The sequence below is a fragment of the Leptopilina heterotoma genome, unplaced genomic scaffold (genome assembly GCF_015476425.1).
Source record: "Leptopilina heterotoma isolate Lh14 unplaced genomic scaffold, ASM1547642v1 Lhet_38, whole genome shotgun sequence".
Lineage (NCBI taxonomy): Eukaryota > Metazoa > Arthropoda > Insecta > Hymenoptera > Figitidae > Leptopilina > Leptopilina heterotoma.
Window position 1 is genome coordinate 295,319 of NW_025111054.1, and position 21,683 is coordinate 317,001.

At 25.3% G+C, this 21,683-nt stretch overlaps 3 protein-coding genes across 5 annotated transcripts; 2 read left to right on the forward strand and 1 right to left on the reverse strand.

Annotated features, from left to right (window-relative positions):
• The first annotated feature begins 430 nt into the window (after window positions 1-430).
• Window positions 431-10,133, forward strand: LOC122505902 (ADP-ribosylation factor GTPase-activating protein 2). 2 transcript variants are annotated; one of them, XM_043617778.1, is made up of 8 exons: window positions 431-584; window positions 2,825-3,016; window positions 3,161-3,292; window positions 3,402-3,431; window positions 3,690-3,980; window positions 6,119-6,390; window positions 6,487-6,859; window positions 9,711-10,133. In XM_043617778.1, the coding sequence occupies exons 1-8, from the start codon at window positions 510-512 to the stop codon at window positions 9,954-9,956; spliced, it is 1,611 nt and encodes a 536-aa protein (XP_043473713.1). In that variant the 5' UTR covers window positions 431-509; the 3' UTR covers window positions 9,957-10,133. The 2 variants fall into 2 exon arrangements, with proteins under 2 accessions (XP_043473713.1, XP_043473714.1); XM_043617779.1 differs by lacking the exon at window positions 3,402-3,431.
• Window positions 10,125-17,066, reverse strand: LOC122505904 (probable protein phosphatase 2C T23F11.1). 2 transcript variants are annotated; one of them, XM_043617782.1, is made up of 5 exons: window positions 16,902-17,066; window positions 15,976-16,187; window positions 13,245-13,450; window positions 12,610-12,835; window positions 10,125-10,983 (listed from the first exon to the last, which is right to left on the reverse strand). In XM_043617782.1, exons 2-5 carry the CDS (start codon window positions 16,160-16,162, stop codon window positions 10,607-10,609), a joined length of 996 nt encoding a protein of 331 aa, XP_043473717.1. In that variant the 5' UTR covers window positions 16,163-16,187; window positions 16,902-17,066; the 3' UTR covers window positions 10,125-10,606. The 2 variants fall into 2 exon arrangements, with proteins under 2 accessions (XP_043473717.1, XP_043473718.1); XM_043617783.1 differs by lacking the exon at window positions 16,902-17,066 and adding an exon at window positions 16,761-16,839.
• A 354-nt stretch (window positions 17,067-17,420) lies between these two features.
• On the forward strand, window positions 17,421-21,594 carry LOC122505881. The gene is made up of 3 exons (XM_043617750.1): window positions 17,421-18,521; window positions 18,578-18,766; window positions 20,563-21,594. The coding sequence occupies exons 1-3, from the start codon at window positions 17,421-17,423 to the stop codon at window positions 21,565-21,567; spliced, it is 2,295 nt and encodes a 764-aa protein (XP_043473685.1). The 3' UTR covers window positions 21,568-21,594.
• Window positions 21,595-21,683: the final 89 nt, after the last annotated feature.

Below are 21,683 nucleotides of genomic sequence, written 5' to 3' on the forward strand. Positions count from 1 at the left end.
TTGAATAATCCGTCGCGTTGAATAATCGAAATTGGAACAAAATACTAGACGAACTTTTCTACATCGTGAAGTTAGTAGTTTAAGGCACGGATGGGAAGTTCTCTATTTCAAAGCCATCATCGACATGTGAATCGAGCATAAGGCGAACATAAAAACAAAAACATAAATGAATGAAACTTCAAAAAAAAGGATAAACGTTATATTCCTTGCTCTTTTATCTAAACTTTACGACTTATTTCAATTTATTTTCAATCTGCGTTGACCTATACAAATAATATATGTTGAATTAACTTTAACAATTTTAATTTTAACTTTTCCCGCTTCTGTACACATCGACAATTTCTATTGGTTGTCTAGTTTGAAACCAATGAACGTTCAATTTTCTTCTACAACTCAAGTTTCATTGGCTGTAAATTCACAACGTTCACAACCAACTCGGATTCCATTTTGAAGAATTAAAGAAAGGAAACGTAAGTTTCTTGCGCCAGTAAATTGACAACACGTCAAAAATGGCGGATTCAGGTCCGAGTAGAAGTGATATCGAAGAAGTTTTCAAAAGATTACGTTCAATTCCAACCAACAAGGTGAGTTAATTATATTATTCAAACGATATCCTTCGATATTAACAATTATCTAAATGAATCATAAGATAAAGAAATTCTTTTAATACTTTTAAATATTGATACCACCTTTTTCTATGGCGAACAATATGATCTAATTTTCCCTTTCATTGACACATAATTGCAAATTGTAAAACATTTCACAAGAACTGGAGATTTTTATTATGGGAGTTAATAAAAGTGAATAGATTATTGAATTTATAGTTTATATTTTTTTTACCTCTAATTTTGAGGTTGTGTTAGGGAAAAAAAGACATTTTCTGAATATTTAACGCATATGTTTATAATTAAAATTTCTGTCACTTTTTTCCTCTTTGACATTTGTCACTTTTTTCTTATTTTCATGAGAATTCAGTTTTTTTTAATGAAAAACGAAGTAATTAAAGAAATGGTGACGAATCTTATTAGTTTATCGAATTCAACAAATGCTAAATATAAATATAATTGGTGTATCCAAGTTGAAAAAATGTTTGAATTTATTGGAGAAAAAATTACGTGGAGTGCTCAATATTATAAAGGACAATAAAGAAAGACTAATCAAAACGTATAGTAACTAGCAATAATTTTTTTTACCAACTTTTTTTTTACTATTTCATATAAAATTAACAATTTTAAAAATGATAGAATTTAAAAATTTATAATTCAAATTTTTTTTTATAAAAATAAAATTGTATTGGAATTTAATTTTATTACGAGGTATTAATTACTATAATCAATTATACTATTAAGAATTTGTAGTTTTTATAGATTAAATTCTTTTTTGAAGTCTTTACATATTAAAAAATAATTTTTGATAATTTAATTAATTGAAATGATTAAATTTTATAAGTTTGAACAAACAATTTTAACATAGATACAGAAAAAGTAGAAAATAATTTTTCTCTTACAGTCGAACCTTTACAATCAAAAATTTTTAATCAACTAATTATTTTCAAAGTTGTCAATGAATTAATTATTGAATATTATTTTTCATAAAGTTAGTCTTAGTACAGTAAGCAAGAAAAAAATAATACAATTGTTACAAAGAGAGGTTCAATAGTAAATATTTTCCTAGTTTAAAAAAAAAAATTGTGATTAAAAAATAGGAATTAATGCAAATATTTTTCTTCATTTTATAAAAAAACAAACTTACAATTTTATGAGCAAAATTGTGATTGATAAACAGACACCTTAGAAAAAATGGATATTATGTAAAATACGAATTGGGAAAAATAAAAATTATAAAAATTAATTATTAGTAAAAATGAATATTAGAAAAAATAAAAATTCGAGTAATAAAAAATTATTTAAAATATAATTTCGGTAACAAAAAAATTATGCAAAATAATTATTCGAATAAAATAATATAAAAATTAATTATTAGTAAAAATAAATATTAGAAAAAATAAAAATTCTAGTAATAAAAAATTATTTAAAATATAATTTCGGTAACAAAAAAATTATGCAAAATAATTATTCGAATAAAATAAAATTATAAAAACTGGTTATTATACAATAAAGAAAAATCGTATAAAAAATTATTAAATATGACAAAAATTTTGAAAAATACTAATTCGAAGTAATAATAATTATGAGAACGAGAAGTGACAATTCGGTAAAGTTATAGTTAGAAGAAATACAAGTTAGAAAATATAGAAATCAAAATATTCTTTCGCAGTAGTATAATAAACAATCTGTCTATCGGTCATTCAAAAACAAAATGTTTCTGACAATTATTTTTTCGATTAAAAGAAATTATAATTAATTCTTATTAGATAAAAAGAATTTCGATAAAATAAAGATTCGGAAAATAAAAATTGGAGACTTTTCATGCGCCTCTTTTTTAGATAAAAATAATATATAACATTACTAAGAAATAAATTTACTTAACGATAAATGTATGGTTTATGATATTGATATAAAAACTTTTGTAACTATTTCTGCATCTAAGTTTGACGTTTATTAAACAAACACTTAACTTTACCTATTGAGTGAAAACAATTTTCAATTTTATGTTTTATTTATGAAATCGAAACTGTCACTTAGTTATTAACACACAAATTATTTTAGTTATTTTTGGTTGTAAAAAAAAAATTAAAAACAATTAAAATTTAATGGGTGCTTTATGTTTTTTATTTATGATGTTGAAAACAATCTTTAAATTTAAACTTCTATTTCGAGAGGCGAGTATCATTGAGGATTATAATTATTTTTTTTTCCTTCAGACATGCTTCGATTGCAATGCAAAAAATCCAGTGTGGTCGAGTGTCACATATGGAGTTTTCCTTTGCATCGACTGCTCAGCTGTTCACAGAAATTTAGGAGTACACTTAACATTTGTACGCTCAACTCAACTTGACACCAACTGGACATGGCTTCAATTGAGAAATATGCAATTAGGTGGAAATGCGAATGCTGTAAGAATGATAATTTATTAAATATCTTTTTTTAGATACATTTTTTTTATGTAAATTCCTTAACTTCTTTTCTCAAGTCTTTACAGAAAAATTATTTTAGTCCATTTTTTATACACTTATTAATTATTTAATTTTTATTTTCAGAGAAAATTTTTTGCTCAACACAATTGTATGAGTAATGATGCACAACAAAAATATACATCACGAACGGCTCTTCTTTATAAAGAAAAATTATCACAAGCCTCATCGAAAGCGATGCGTCTATATGGAACCAAGGTAAATAATTATTTCGATTTTGTTTAAAAAAAAAAAATATATAAATTTTTAGAAAAGTTTTTATTATATTTCAATAAAATGGTATAAGATTTATAAATTATAATTATAGGTGTATGTTTCTCCACTTTCGTACAAATCGGTGAGCGATTATCTCTCCGTTTGTGTATTTTTTTCAATTCCAGTTATAAATATTTTCCTTTTTTCACACACTCACGAAAAAAAAAATTGTACCCCTTCGATTAACACATTAACACTTGCTTTGATTGTTTTTTGTTATTACTAGAGAAAGAGGCAAATAATACGTCCATGAACCGTGTTTGAATTTTTTTTTTTTATTGTAATTTAATAATATAAAATAATTTTAAAATAATTTGAATTGTTTTGATTTTCCCATTAGTTGCATTTAGACAATCAAACACAACCGGAAGTTGTTCAAGAACCAAATGAGGTGGATTTCTTTAAAGAACATGAGAATTTAGAAAGCAACGAAATCACTGTGCCTAAGGTGGAGAAACCGTTGATAACATTAAACACTCTTACTGGCGAATCAACACCGAAATTAACGACAAAAACAGAAACAAATGATAATACTTTGGGTCCGTCCGTTAAATTGTCAGATTCAGGTGCTTTAATCACCGATAGAAAACCTACAATTGGTACCAGAAAAGTTCAACCGAGAAAAACTGGGGTAAGAATTTGTAATTTAATTCAGAGTTGCCATGCAACTTGAAAAACCTGGAGATGTCAGGGAATTTTATAAAGCTTGAAAATACCTGGAAAAAGTCAGGAAATTTTGATCGAAATCCTGGAAAATTGTTGTTTTCTAAAGTTTATTCTTGAAATCAAATTTCACTTAATTATTTCAAAATTAATCCAGTTTTAAAAGAATTGCGTTTACAATTTTCATAAATAGATGAACTTTAAAAGCTTTTGATTTAAAATTTTGTAAAATTTCAATTTCAAATGAATTTAATTAGAAATATAAAAAAAAACTGAGAGTTAAAAGAAAATTTTTAAACTAAAATTCTTCTGAAATTAGTTACATTTTTTAATATATATTTAACTAGTTTTATTAAAAGTAATGGATTTATGGAAATTTTTTTTTTTAAAAACACTAAAACAAATTGAATTTTGAGGCAATTACAAATGATTGCAGAAATTAAATTATTTTCAAAATTAGTAAAATTTATTCTTCTCAGAAATTCAATTATTTTCAAAAAATTTAATAAAATTCTTGGCAAAATTTCAATTATTTTCCAAAACTTTCCGCAATTCAATGATTTTTAATATTTACTACTATAATAAAAATTCCTAAAAGAATTCAATTAGTTAAAAAAAATTTTAATAAAATTCTACGCAAACATTAAATTATTTTCATTAATAATAGAAATTTTCCAGGAATTCAATTATTTACAAATTATTTTCCTATTATATTATTCAATTATTTTCATAAATAATAATATTTTTAACAGGCATTCAATTATTTTCATAAATAAAAAAACTCAATGCTGAATTTCAATTATTTTTAATACAATTTTAATGGAATTCCTCGAAAAAAGTTATTATTCTTAAAATTTTTATTAAAATTTATCAAAGAAATATAATTATTTTAATAATCTTTGCTACAATTTTTTTTATTAGAATTCAATTTTAAAAAACATTCAATTATTTAATGAATTATTTATTTATTTATTTAAATAATTGAATTCTCGTAGAATTTTCTAATAAAAATCGATTTAAAAACGAATTTTAGACAATAATTGAATATTAAAAGCATTGTAGCATGAGTTTTTAGAATAATTGCATTTTGAAAAGGTTTCAAAAATTCAAATCTTTTGAAAATCAGAATTTCTCATAATTTTAATTAATAATTCTGTGAAACTAATTTTTTTAAAAAGTTTTAATTTCAATTCTTCGAAAGAATTCAATTATCTGGATGAATATGAAAAATCTTTACAGAAATTCAATTATTTTCAGGAATTTTAATAGAATTTTTTTACAAAATTCAATTATTTTAATAAATGACAACAATTATAATAAATAACAATATTCATCACAAGAATTCAATTATTTTTAAAAGTAATAAAATTCTTCTCCAGAATTCAATTATTTTCGAAAATTTAAATAAAATTCTACGCAAACATTCAATTATTTTCATAAATAATAAAAATTTCACAGGAATTCAATTATTTACAAATTATTTTCAAATATTATTCAATTATTTTCATAAATAATAACATTTTTCTTCGAAATTAAATTCATTTCAAAATTTTTTATAAAATTCTTGTCAGAATTTCAATTATTTTTAATACAGTTTTAAAGGAATTCCTCAAAAAAAGTTATTATTCTTAAAAATTTTATTAAAATTTATCAAAGAAATTTAATTATTTTAATAACTTTTGCTACAATTTTTTTATTAGAATTTAAGTAGGTTCAATAAATTTTTAATTAAAGTTCTTTAAAGAATAAAATTTTTTTAAAAAATTTTAATGAAATTCTTTGCGTGACAATTCAATTTTTTTCAAAATTTTTGAAGAAGTTACAGTAATAAATTATCAAGTTTTATAATAATATTCTTATGTTACTGAATTTCAAATTTTTGAATATCATAATTTTAATAAAAAAAAGTAAAGATTAATTATATATTTAAAAATAAAGTTATTAATGTTTTCGAATAATTTTCGAAAAAATTTAATTTTTTCACCTGGAAAAGTCAGGGAATTTGAAAAGAGCAAAAGCGTAGGAACCCTGATTTTTTAAATTCTTTTTTACATGTTAAAAGATGAATTTTAAATTGATTAAAAATTTGTTTAATTTCTTTTTAAGTTGGGTAAGAAAAGTGGATTTGGTGCTCAACGAGTGAAAACAAATTTCGATGAATTGGAAAAAAGTATGCTTGAAGCGTCACGTGAAATTGTTAACAAAGAAATTGAGGAGAAATCAAAAGAGGAACAGGAAGAAATTGCAACACGTTTGGCTTATCGATATGAACAAAATTTGAGCCTACAGGCGAAAAAAGTTGAGGATACAATAAAACAGTTGAGTCCCTCTAAAGCCGGACAGGCCGAGAGACTTGGCATGGGATTCAATAATAGCAGGTGAGTTCTTTTAAACATTTTTTTTTATTCAGAATAAAAAAAATAATGCTTCATATTATATAAAAATATACACTAATTACTTTTTTTTTCTTTTAGAGGAGCTAGTCATTCGGCTTTCGGTGACATGAGTACAATTGCACAAGAATCATCATCAAAAGTATTCACAGCGTCGGAGCCAAAAAGAGATCTGAGACAAATTGATGATACACTCGCGACTCTCGCGACATTTAAAGATATTGATGATTTTGCATTTGAGCACATTTTCAAGTCGTCGACATTAAATTCTAAATCGCAAAATGACGAGGTCACTATTATCGCTGAACCAGAACCGCCCAAGAGAGTGACGCCACGTCATAATTCCCAAAAGGAGAATAAAGTCAATGCTGAAGGCGATGCTCAAAAGAAATTTGGTTGCGCCAAAGCCATAAGTAGCGATCAGTACTTCCGGGACACTATTGGAGATGATAATGTACGATTTTAGAATATTTTTATGTACCTTTTTACTAATTATTAATATTCACGAAAGAATGCAATTTTTTTCTTAATTCGTTATAAAAAAATTTCAATAGAATTCAATTATTTTCCAAAATTTTAATAAATTCTTTTAAAAAATTCAATTATAATTATAAATAGTAAAATTCTTTGCAAAAATTCAATTATTTTTTAATACAATTTGAATAAAGTTTCATGAAAGAATTCAATTTTAAAAAAATTTGTTTTAAAAAAATTTAATTGTTTTCTAAACTTTTAATAAATTCTTCGAAACAATTCAATTATATCTATAAATAGAAAAAATTCTTTGCAAAAATTTAATTATTTTTAAAGAAATTTGCCGAAAGAATTCAATTTTTTTTTAAATCGTTATAAAATTTTTCAAAAGAATTCAATAATTTAAAAAATGTTTTGATTAAAATTATCAAAGAAACTGCATTATTAAAAAAAAATTTTTTTTAATTCTTCAAAAAGAATTTAATTTGAATTTTCATAAATTTTAATAAAATTCTACACGAGAATTCAATTATTTTCCCAAATAATAAAACTCATCGTCAAATTTCAATTACTTTTTAATGCATAAAATTTTAAACAAATTTCACGAAATATGTAATTAAATCTTCATTACGAAAATTTTAATTATTCTAAAGAATAGAGAAGGTAAAAAAATTATTATATATTCAACTTTCTGATCAAAGAATATAAATAATACTTTTTATTAGAGAATTTCCACTAATTTTAATTCGCTAATTTTCAAAAAAAAATTTCTAAAAAATCAATTATTTAACAAAATTTTTATACAATTCTTCACAATAATTCAATTACTTTCACTAATAATAATATTTTTCATGAAAATTGAATTTTTAAAAATATTTTTGATTAAATTCTAAGCATGAATTTAATTATTTTTATAAATAATAAAAACTCATCGAAGAATTTCAATTATTTTTTATACTATTTTCAATTAATTAATCGAAAAATTCAAAGTTATTTTCGTAAATAAAGTTTTCCACAAGAATTCAATTATTTAAACTAATAAAATTTTCATAATATTTATTATACAGTACCGTCCGCAATTGTCAGTCCACCCATTTTTAAAGGAATGACAAAAATTTTTTAACATAAAATTCATGAAAACTAAATTTTTTTTTGGTTTATATTTTGAAAGACGATAAAATTTTGAAAAGAATAAGACCTTACAGAAGTCATTTGGCCAAAATTTGTAGAAGATATTCCTAAAAATCGTCATTTTCAATGTTTTACAAAAATTTAAATAACTTCTAAAATAATGAACGCTTTTTAATAATCTTAGGCTTATTTTAAAGGTCTTTTTCTACGGAATAAGAATTACTTATAGGCATTAACCTGTCATTTTTAACTTGGAATAAGCATGACGTCAAAGTTGGACAAAAAAATTCAAAAAATTTGAAATCAATTTTTTGTACTAAAAACTATTCTAGAACATATATAAAACATGATATGGTGTAGATTTTTCAAGAAAATTTAATAAAAATATATGTTTGAATTTCAAAAATTATTTTTCTTTTAATAATATTATTTCAAATTTTTTGAATTTTTTTGTCCAACTTTGACGTCATGCTTATTCCAAGTTAAAAATGACAGGTTAATGCCTATAAGTAATTCTTATTCTGTAGAAAATGGTCTTTAAAATAAGCCTAAGATTATTAAAAAGCGTTCATTATTTTAGAAGTTATTCAAATTTTTGTAAAACATTGAAAATGACGATTTTTAAGAATATCTTCTACAAATTTTGACCAAATGACTTCTGTAAGGTCTTATTTTTTTCAAAATTTTATCGTCTTTCAAAATATAAACCAAAAAAAATTTTACTTTTCATGAATTTTATGTTAAAAAAATTTTGTCATTCCTTTGAAAATGGGTGGACTGACAATTTCGGACGGTACTGTATTTCGAAAAAATTAATTATGTTAAACAATATTCATAAAATTCCTATAAAGAATTTAATTACTTTTAAAAATAATAAAAATTTTTCACAGAGATTCAATTCTTTTTAAACATTTTAATAAACTTTTCCTCAATACATAATTCAATTATATTAAAAAAAAAATAAAATTCTTCTCTATAATTCAATCATTTTTGAGAATTATAATAAAATTCCTAACAATTATTCAATTATTTTGCATAAATAATAAAATGTTTGCTTAGGAATTAAATTATTTTTAAAAAAATTTAATAAAATTTCCCACAGACATTCAATTATTGCCAAATTTTGTAATACAATTCTTTGTAAAATTTAATTATCTTTAAAAACTTTTCGAAATTCAATGATTTTCAATTATTTAAACATTTTTATTTAAAATTCTTCGCAAGAATTAAATAATTTTTTACATATATTTTGAATTATTTCATGAATAATAAAATTCGTAGCCAGGAATTCAATTTATTATCAGGATAAGAAAAAAGTAAATATTTTTGATGAAAATTAGGAAAAAGTTAGGAAAATAAAAAATATGGAATGGAATTTTTGTCAATTTTGTGAAGAGAAGCAAATGAATTATAAGTTATGTTTGTGATAGATTTTGCTTCATTAAAAGTTCCTTGTTAATTATTTAAACTTGAAAGAAGTTTTTGAAAATATTTTCGATCTAAAGAATACTGGAAATTCAATAATTTTTGTAATATTAATTTATTCTCTCTCTGTATGATTTTAACTCAAAAAGTTATAAACATAACCTCAAATTTTAAACTTCTTTAGTTACCTTTCTTCAGAGCGCGTCAAAAATTAATAATTAATTTAAAAAATTAAATAAACAAAATGTTAAAAATAAATGCTTTTCTCATTGCAGTGGGAACGAAAGAATAATTTACGTCGTTTTGAGGGATCATCAAGCATTTCCTCGGCAGATTATTTTGGCACCGGTCAATCGAATCCGACCTCGCCAACATCATCATTGTCAATGAATTTCGAAGGTCGAGTTGATCTCGAAGATGTGCGCGAAAGTGTTCGACAAGGTGTTAATAAAGTAGCGGGTAAACTAAGCTCACTCGCCAACGCAGCAGTCTCATCAATTCAGGATCGTTATGGACTCTAAAAAAATTACAAAAAAAAAAAAAAAAAAAAAATTGGCATTAAATACTGTTAATGATAAAAAAAAAATTTCTTATACGTGTTATTCTATTGAACTGTAAATAAAAGCTTCCGAGAGCTTAAAAAACTCTCACTGTTTTTAGGTATTATATATAAATAAAGAGTTCTGTAAAATTGTAAACTATTCTTTTATTTTTCCACCAAAAGAAAAAGAATTTCTTCTTCACTTTTTTTTCTTTCTCAAATATATTTCCTCAGTTTTAACAGTGGAAAATGTAATTAAAAAAATTTGTTTTTTAAAATGAAAATTTTAACAGGAATTTTACTAATTTTTTCTGCACTTCTCTCTCTCTCTCTTGGATTATAGCTTTTCAATTTTTCTTAACTATATAGTACATATCACAAATTTTACTCGAGTATCAAGATAATATTTTTCAAATTTTTTCACGACGCGACGGATAACAATATTAATAAAAATGAAAAATTTGACTCTTATATAAAAAAAAAAACAATGTATAGATTAAAAAAAAATAGTGTATGTATAGATTAAAAAATAAAATATATGACAACAAGTTAATTAACAATGGACAATTCAAAAAAAAAAAATTATTTTCTATGCACACAATTTGAAAAAATTTTCTTTTTGATTTAATGCTATATGCAACTCTCGAGAATTGTCGAGGCGTCGCCTATTGACTCGCAATATTGTGTTTCGGCTGGTGGCTGTTGGCATTTGGTGACTAGATGAGAATATGGTTTTCCATTAAGTAAACAGATGAGAACAACTGTCATATTGTCGCAACCAATTTCCATTAGAACATCAGGCGCTAGGCAGTGTTTTAATAATTCCTCGCAAATTTCTTCGGGATCGATGAATTTCTCTTCATTCCCATCAATTTTTTGACATGCTATTCTACTTCTCACGAATTTCACTACATCTTGATTTGTCATCACATCCCAAATTCCATCGCAAGCGAGGACCAAAAATTCCCAGTCATCGGTTAATTGGAATTCTCTTACGTCTGGAAGCACTGTAATTTGAGAAAATTTTTAAGATTAAACACAAGTTTGTCACAAAATTTTTATTTTTTTATTTACCATAATTTTTTTTTCTAATTTACAGACAAATTTTTGACACTTTTTCCTGATCGATTAGAAAATAAAAATTTTAAATAATTTAGAAAAAAAATTCAATTAAACTTTTTTAAAAAAAATTAATTCCATTAAAATTGTATTAAAAATAATTGAAATTCTGCGATGAGCTTTATTATTTATGAAATTAATGAAATATTTCCGTAGAATTTCATTAAAACCTTTTTTTAAATAATTGAACTCTTTTGAAAAACTTTATTTAAATAGTGGATATTGAAAATCATTGAATTGAGAATAATTTTTGAAAATAAATTAAATATTGCCAAAAAATTTATTAAAATTTTTGAAAATAATTGAATTTCGAAGAAGAATTTTATTACTTTTTAAAAATAATTGAATTCTTGTGATGAATATTGTTATATATGAAAATAATTGAATTTCGAAAAGAATTTTATTAAAATTGCTGAAAATAATTGAATTTCTTTGAAGATTTTTGATATTTATCCAGATAATTAAATTCTTTCGAAGAATTGAAATTAAAACTTTTTTTAAAAAAATAGTTTTACAGAATTATTAATTAAAATTATGAAAAATTCCGTTTTTTTGAAGGATTTGAATTTGAAACCTTTTCAAAATTGAATTATTTCAAAAAATTCATGAAATATTTTAATATTCAATTATTATCTAAAAATTTTAACTAACATTCATTTCTGAATCAATTTTTATCAGACGATTCTACGAGAATTCAATTATTTAAATACAAAAATAAATAATTTTTTGAATAATTAAATGTTTCTTAAAATTCAATTTACATAAAGTATTTTATCAACAAATTTTTAAATAATTGAATTTCTGCAAAAAATTGTATTACTTTAAAAAATAATTGAATTCTTGTTATGAATATTGTTATTAATGAAAATAATTGAATTTTAAAAAGAATTTCATTAAAATTGCTGAAAATAATTGAATTTCTAGGAAGATTTTTGATATTTATCCAGATAATTGAATTCTTTCGAAGAATTGAAATTAAAATTGTTCAAAAATCTAAGTTCTTTAAAATTTCTAATTAAATTCATTGAAAATTGAAATTTTATAAAATTTCTCATGGAAACGTTTTAAATTTCATCTATTTATGAAACTTATAAACGCAACTCTTTCAGAATTCAAAAAATTTTGAAATATTTAAGTAAAACTATTATTTATTAAATAAATTTTTAAGTAAATAATTTTATGACAGTTCTTCAAGAATTAAGTTATTCAAAATGAAATTATTGGCAGAAATAGAAAAACAAAAAGGACCCCAAAAATAAGTATTTTGTTATGAATTCTAAAAATTTAATATTTTCCAGCACTTTTAATAAAAAAAACCCTGACTTTTCCCTGATTTCCCTGACTTTTATCTGAATTTTTTGACCTGTGGCAACCCTGAGTTAATTTAAAATTTTAAGTTTAAGATTTAAAAATTAAAATTTAAAATTTAAGATGTAAAAATTCAAATTTTTAATTTAAGATTTAAAAAATAAAATTGAATAGTTTTATAGCTGATATTTGAGAACTAAATTTACCAGTGACTATTTGTTCCTCTTGTGACTTGCGATTGTTTTGCTTAAACATAAAGTCCCCGAAAGCACGGGACAAAGCCAAATGTCGATTGACTCTTCCCAATTCGACCCAACCACCGGCTGCTTCGATTCGCTTCTTTTCGAGAGCTAAATTTGGCTTATGATCTTGACTCAGTGGAACCGGATGCCCTCGAACACATGCAACAGCTCTGCTATCACCCGCATTCGCCTAAGGAATGATTAACTATTTTCAAAAATCTTAAATTTTCCAGCTTATGAAAATAATGATGAGACGAATACATATTTTGAGAAAGTGGTTTTTAATAAAAATTTTGCTCCAATTTTTAAAAATCTGATTTCTTCATCATAGAGAGACTATAAAAAAATAATACAATAATAAAAAAAAAAACTAAATTGCAACTTTTCATATGTTTCTTAGTATATATATATATATAAAGTATATCATTAAAAAGTCCCAATTGCGTTGAAAGTAATTTAATTTCAAAACAGTTAGAATTAAAATTATTAATTAGTTAATTTTAAAAAGATTTATTTTTTTTTTAATTGAAATTTTGAAAAATTTTTTATTCAAAATTCTGAAAAATTTGTTTTTTTAAAAACACAAAGTTTCTACTCACACTGTAAAGAATGTTATCTTTAATGAGTAGAGTGATGGCAGTTGAACCAGCTTGTTTCTCTCTTATTAATGAGTCACTTTGCATGTCTTTATCCAATTCTAAAAAGGCTTTTTGCATCGCCAAATTTACATTTCCACTTTGGTATTCAATTCTTTTGGTTATATACTCATGAAGATGTTTACTTATATGTTGTGAAACGGCTGCCCCTGCAATGAAAAAAGAAGTTTAATTCAATTTTTCTACTTTAAGGCCAGTTTGTTTAAAAAAAATGTATTAGAAGTCAAACTTTCCTTATTTAAAACAAAAAAAAAAAGAATTTTCTTTTGTACAAAAGGGTTACCACAAAAATTTTATTTTATTTTTGCCTGACTTTTTCCTAATTTACAGACAAATTTTTTACTTTTTTCCTGACCCTTAAGAATATTCTTATTGACTTAATGATTCACTCTCCTTTAAAATCAATTACTTTTAATAATTTTTTAAAAAATATTTAAAAATTTTCCAAATCCATTTGTTTACAATTCTGTTTTAAGAAATTTCAATTAATCGTTAATTCTTCAATTAAATATGTATTAGAAAATAACTTCAAAAAAAAAAAATTCAATTTGTAAACCTTTTCAAGAAAACTTAATGTAAAATTCGTTGCATCAGGAGTTCATTTATTTTCATAAATAATAAAATTCTTCACTGGATTTAAATCATTTAAAAAAAATTGTAATAAAAATTCAATTATTCCCCTAAATAATAAAATTCCTCACAGGATTTTAATTATTTTTAATACAATTTTAAGTAAATTCTTCGAAAAATGTAATTATTTTCAAAAATTTTATTAAAGTTCTTAAAAAAAAAATTCAATTATCAATTATTTTAAATAATTTTTGTCAAAGTTTCTTGAGAATTTTTAAATCTATTTGTTTACAATTCAATTTTATGAAATTTCTGTTTTTCGGAAATTCTTCAATAATTAAATATTTAGAAAATAAAAACTTGAAATAAATTTAAAAAAAATTCAATTAAACTTTATTAAAAAAAAATTTTTGTTTAACACAATTGTTTGATAAAAGTATAAAAAAACTCAGATTTTCAAAGATTTTAATTGTAAAACCTTTTCAAAATTCAATTATTTTTAAAAATTCCTACTATAATGCTTTTAATTTTCAATTATTATCAAAAATTTTAACTAAAATTCATTTTTAATTCAATTTTTATCAGAAAATTAGAAAATTCTACTAGAATTCGATTATTTAAATACGAAAAAAACTAATTTTTTGAATAATTGAATGTTTCTTAAAATTCAATTTTCATAAAGTATTTTATCAACAAATTTTTTAAAAATTGAATTCCTTCGACAAATTTTAATAAAATTTCTAAGAATAATTACATTTTTCGAGAGGAATTCAATTAAAATTGTATTAAAAATAATTGATATTCTGCGATGAGCTTTAATATTTATGAAAATAATTGAATTCCTTTTCCTAAAAATAATTGAAATTGTGCGTAATTTGATATTTTTCAAAATCCATTTTGTTTATAATTGAATTTTAAGAAATTTCGATTATTAGAAAATTCTACGAGAATTCAATTATTTAAATAAAAAAATTAATACTTTATTAAATAATTAAATGTCTTTTTGAAACTGAATTCTGATAAAGAATTTTGTCAAAATTTTTTTTTAATAATTGAATTCTTTCGACGCAATTTAATAAAATTTTTAAGAATAATAACTTTTTCGAGAAATTCCATTAAAATTATATTAAAAATAATTGAAATTCAGCATCGAGTTTTATTATTTATGAAAATAATTGAATCCCTGTAAAAAATGTTATTATTTTATGAAAATAATTGAATAATACATGAAAATAATTTGTAAATAATTGAATTCCTGTGAAATTTTTATTATTTATGAAAACAATGAAATGTTTGCGTAGAATTTTATTAAAATTTTTGTTAACTAATTGAATTCTTTTAGGAATTTTTATTTAAGTAGTAGATATTAGAAATCATTGAATTGAGGAAAGTTTTTGAAAATAATTAAAATTTTGCCAAGAATTTTATTAAAATTTTTGAAAATAATTGAATTTCGAAGAATTTTATTAAAATTTTTGAAAATAATTGAATTTCGAAGAATTTTATTAAAATTTTTGAAAATAATTGAATTTCGAAGAAGATTTCTATTACTTTTTAAAAATAATTGAATTCTTGTGATGAATATTGTTATTTATGAAAATAATGGAAGATTGCAAAGAATTTTATTCCTGAAAATAATTGAATTTCTTTGAAGATTTTTGATATTTATCCAGATAACTGAATTCTTTTGACGAATTTTAATAAAATTTTTAAGAATAATTACATATTTCGTGGAATTTGTTTAAAATTGTATTAAAAAGTAATTGAAATTCTACGATGAATTTTATTATTTTGGAAAATAATTGAATTCCTAAAAAGAATTTATGAAAATAATTGAATTTAAAAAATTTAAATGTTTGCATAGAATTTTATCCAATTTTTTTAAAGATAATTGAATTCTTTTGGAAAACTTTATTAAAATAGCAGATGTTAAAAATCATTGAATTGAGGAAATTTTTTGAAAATAATTAAAATTTTGCCAAGAATTTTTATTAAATTTTTTGAAAAAATAATTGAATTTTGGCAAAGAATTTTCTTATTTATATAGACAATTGAAATTTTGATTAGAATTTTTAAAAATTTTGGTAGAAAAGAAAACATTTACCCCCATGACCGTCATAGACTCCAAAGAAGGCTGTTCCTGGATCATCAGGTAGAGAGAGAATGTGAACGTGACTATCTTCCATACTCACTCGCCATCCTTGCATACTCGAACTGCCAACTCGAAAATTATCATTTCTACAACAAGCCGTCTTTTTTGTTTTCACTGGTTCACTCAAAGTTTGCCCCATTGTATACTTCAATGTTGAACTCCTCCTTTTTTTAACAAAAAAATTTTCAATTAAAAATTTTCGAAATGATTTCATAAATATTATCTTTTAATATTTTCTTTTAATTTTTTTTAAACGTTCTCCGGTATTCCAGAGGGGAAGAAAATAACAAAAAAATAAAATGAAAAATTATAGGCACTAGAGAAAAAGTGATTATTATAAGTTATAATCCAATATTCTAAACTTAATGAAACAAATTAAATTTAGTCGCAAAAATGATATTGAAAAAAACTTATACGTTCAACTACAAAATAAATTTTTTAAAATCCATTTTTTTAACATTTTTAACCATCAAAATCATGTTTGCTTCAAATAAAGAAAAATCAATTTTTGTTAATATTAGTTTGATAATAATAATTAATATTAATTATAAAAAAATAAATGTTATTATTGCCAAAAAGTTTTTTCGTAAATAATTTTAATCCCCAACATTTTTTCCCACTATACATATATTATAGTTTTTAATACTTTTGTCAATTATTAAAAATCATTAAAAATTGACAGTTGGAAAAGTTTGGGTGTAGATTTAATAAACAATTTTCTACGGCCTTTGACCTACCTTCTGTCATTAACCCAATTAAACCTATTTTTAAATTGTAAACCTAACCTTTCTGTTTAAAGACCAATGACTTTAAACTTATCTGTCAATTTCATTTATAAACGTGAATTTCGTTTTTATAAGAAAAAGAAAAAAACTTACCCATTAATAACTGAAATTTAAAAAAATCTATTTCTTTCAAAGAATATTTTGCAATTTTTTTTTTTGTAAATCCAATATATGTAATAGATATGATCAAACGTCAAAAATGTGTAAATAAAAATATAGTCTTCTTTTAAATCTCCACAAGAATATAGGTTGGTAAAGTTGCCGATAACTTCGTTCTTCTTCATTGTAAAGTGTGGATCACAGTGTTTATTACTAGATTCGTAATTGGCGCAAATATTGCGAATTATGAGAGAGACAGAAAGGAACTCAGTGTGTGATCCTTTTCTTTCTCATCTAAATAGTGAATGAGTGATTTTAAGTGATTTAAAACATTTTGTTTTTACTTGAAAGTTATCATAAAGGTTTTGGTAGTTTTTCTAAAATAACAATCATAAAAATTATTATAATTATATATTATATATAATATTAAAATATTGTACACGTATTTTTTTATTATATTTCATATAACTTGTTCGAAGATATTACTTATGTAGTACCGCAACTTGCTGTTGGATGTCGCCACTTTTAGAGATAGATCAAAGCAAAATATGCTGTGGATCTGACTTCATACATCCCCTCTTTGTCTACCTCTTTGTCCATCTCTTAGGTCCTTTGTTCCTCCATTCGTTTCTTGGCGTTGGATCAAGCCACATATCTACAATGGAGTCAGAAAATTCAACGGCAGACAGGAAAGCAGCTTACAAAAGAAGACTAAAGGAATTGGAGAGTGAAATGAATAGCGTTTTTCAAGATATGGAGGATCTTAATAAATCACATGAGGAAGATTCAGAATTGACTTTCGAAGGTAGGTTATTTGTGGATAGTTCAGCATCTCAGGATGATTCTTCCGACACGAGGGCCGAGTTTCAATTCAAAGTTGATCCCATGTGCCCAGATAAAGTCCTGATCTTGGATTCAAAGTCCATGACGGATTCTAAAATAAATTATTCTAATTATAATGTTCCTCAGAAAATAAATACGCCTCATTGTATTTTAGATGTAATCAATCATGAGAAGAGTACGGACAAAATGGCGGAACCAGAGGAATCTGAGACGGTTCATGAAAATTTCGAGTCGGATGAGGCCTGTATTTATTTGGGTGATAATCCTTCTAATGACACAGAAGATTTAATTTTGCTAGAAAGCATCGCTAACCGCTTAAAGTCTTGGACAAAAAAGGGAATAGGAAAAAAGGAGATTAAGGAGGAACTCTTATCCTCAATCCCAAGGAAAGGTGCGGTCAATTTAGAAGCTCCTATTTTGAATGAAGAAGTCTTAGTGGATATCCATCCAAAATCGCTGATTCGTGATGAATTTTTTCGTGATTATCAAAATTTGACAGGCGCCGCTTTAGCATCCTCATCGTTGGTTTTAAGTATGATACTAAACGACTCGCAAAATCCTTTGGAAAGAGAAGATGTTCTAAAAAAACTCTCAGACACAGTGAAGCTTCTCTCCGAACTATTCTTCTCATTGACAACAGCTAGAAAGACTTTTCTACTTGGTAGGTACGAGGAACGTGTACAAAAAATTCTAAAGAAGGTCGAGCCATCAGCTTTACTTTTTGGAGACAACTTAAGGTCTCTCATAGAATCCTCGAAGGCGATGGAGAGGGTTTCAAAGGAGTTGAAACCAAAACAGAAATACCAGTCTAAACCATCTACTAGTAGCAATTTAAACTGGAGGAGCTCTACGATCAGAAGAGAGGTGGGTCGTGGGAGCCATTCTTACAACCGCCAAAGGACAACCACCTCGAAACCCTCGGGAATGCCAATATCATTCAAGCAGAGGACTCCTGCAAAGAGATATTACACACAATCTCAGCCTCAACAGAGGAGTCAGCGACATTAGAGGAGAGTGTAAGTATACATTCAGCAAGATTAAAATTTTTTATTAATAACTGGAGGCAAATAACACAGGACGCTTTTGTTCTTGAAATTGTCTCTGGATATAAATTAAACCTTAGGCAGGAGGTATTCCAATTTGGCGATATTCACAATCCTGTTCCTAACAATGATTTCGACATTGCAATTTTAAAGTTATTAAATTCTAACGCTATAGAGTTGTGTAATTTTGACAAGAAACAATTTTTATCCTCATACTTTCTTGTAGATAAGCCAGACGGTACAAAGCGGTTCATTTTAAATTTAAAAAAATTTAATTTTTTCTTAGCCAAAGAACATTTTAAAATAGAGGATTTGAGGACAGCTATTAATTTACTTTCCAGAGGAGATTATTTATGTAGGTTAGATTTAAAAGATGCATACCTATTGGTACCCATTCACGAGAGTGACAAAAAATATCTTCGTTTTGAGTATAGAGAAAAATTATACCAATTTAATGCGTTACCTTTTGGGCTGTCGTCAGCTCCTTTCGTGTTCACCAAGCTTTGTAAACCAGTTGTAAATTTATTAAGAAGTATGGGTATTAGACTCGTGATATATTTGGATGATTTTTTAATCTTCGGTAGTTCTCCGGAAGAATGTAGGAAACATACGGAACAAACAGTATCCTTATTAGTCTTTTTAGGTTTCAAGGTCAACTGGGAAAAAAGTGACTTATCCCCAAAGACAATTTGTAAATTCTTAGGAATGATAATAAATACGGTTGATATGACTATCGAGTTACCGAAGGAGAAACGTTTAAAAATTAAAGATATAGTCAGGGTAATGTTACTAGATAAAAAAGTAAGAATTCAGAATTTAGCAGAATGCATTGGAGTACTAGTAGCAGCTTGTCCGGGTGTTGCTTACGGCTGGCTCTACTACAAGGAACTTGAACTAGTTAAGAGATGTGCACTAACACTTAATCATAATAATACAAGAAAATTCACAAATTTATCAGAGGGTGCTTTAGAGGAACTAAAATGGTGGTATTCAGAAATTTTAGTTGTTAAGAACAAAATTAGATCAAGTAATTATGACCTAGAAATTTTTTCGGATGCTTCTACCACGGGTTGGGGAGCGACTTGTGGTACAAGAGAGGCCCACGGATCGTGGACAATTAAGGAAAGACAGATGCACATTAATTATTTAGAAATAAAAGCAGCCTTCTTTGCCCTCAAATGTTTTGCTTCAACAATCTCTAACAAACAGATACTCTTACGAATAGATAATATAACAGCGCTGGCTTATCTCAATAAGATGGGGGGTATTAAGCATAGAGATTTAAACAATATAACAAAAGAAACTTGGGAGTGGTGTAAGACTAGACAAATTTGGATTTTTGCTGAGTATGTTGCGTCGAAAGAAAATCCTGCGGACAAAGGGTCTAGAATTACAAATCCAGATACCGAATGGGAACTTTCAGACTTTGCCTTTCGTGAGTTAGTTCAAAAATTTGGAAATCCAACTATCGATTTATTTGCAAGTCGTACAAATACAAAATGCGACAGATATTGTTCTTGGGATAGAGACCCTGAAGCTTTATCAATAAATTCGTTAACAATAGATTGGAACGGCGAATTTTGGTATGCTTTCCCCCCGTTCTCCTTGATTGCTAGATTACTTAAAAAAGTTCGAGAAGAAGGTTCTACGGGTATTTTAGTGGTCCCTTATTGGACAGGACAACCTTGGTTTCCAGAATTTAAAAGACTTTTAATTTCGAATTTAATTCATTGGCAACCCTCAACTAATCTTTTGCTTTCTCCTTGCAGAAAAATGGTCCATCCGATGGCATCCAGTCTTATCCTGGTTTCCGGCATTGTTTCTGGAAAGCCCTGCAGAAAAAGAACTTGGATGATGACACAATCCAAATAATGTTTGCATCTATGGCTGAGGGGACAGTGAAACAATACAACTCCGCTTTGAAATATTGGTGGTCATATTGTAAAGAAGGCCAACAGGATCCTTTTAGGGCCAATGAAAATATTGTCCTTCAATGTCTATCGAGGAGGTTCTCAACAGGGGCAAATTATGGAACATTAAATTCCTTACGCTCAGCCATTGCTTCGATAAATAGTTTCGACACATCGGATAGTTTGTTAATTACACGTTTTTTCAAGGGAGCTTTTAAACTTCGTCCAACCATTCCAAAATATAATTCCACGTGGGACACGGATATTATGTTAAAAAAATTAAAGGAATGGAGTCCATGTGAGGGGTTGGACCCACAGAAATTGACAATTAAGACGGTAATGTTAATAGCACTGGGGTCAGCATTCAGAGCTCAATCATTAGCTTTAATACAGCTAAAGGACATAAAATCGCATTCAGGTGGTGTGGAAGTTAGGATTACGAACTTAATCAAGACTTCGAGAGCAGGAGTTAATCAACCACGAGCCTTTTTCCCATTTTTTAGTGATAAGGACTTATGTGTGGCCCATACACTTTTATATTATATCGAGGCTACAAACTCAATTAGAGGAGAGAAAGAAAGATTGTTTTTATCGTTTAAGCAACCTTATAGTGAGATAGGCTCTCAGACCATAAGCAGGTGGTTAAAGTTTGCCATGAAAGAGGCAGGTATTGATGAGAAATACAAAGCGCACAGCACCAGGCACGCTTCTTCTTCAAAAGCCTCAGTTAGAGGTATTGACCTTAAAGTTATTAAAGATGCTGCGGGATGGTCTGAGAGGTCAAGTACTTTTTTTAAATTTTATAATAGACGGATCGACGGCTCCGAAGGAAGTTTTGCTAGAGCAATATTAGCTCAGACCTGATATTAAAAGGGAAGAAGAAAGAATTTTATTTTTCTTTCTAATACGAAACATTCATTTTATAATATTAATTACTTTTGTTCTTTTCATGTTTTACGAATAAAATATATTCATACAAG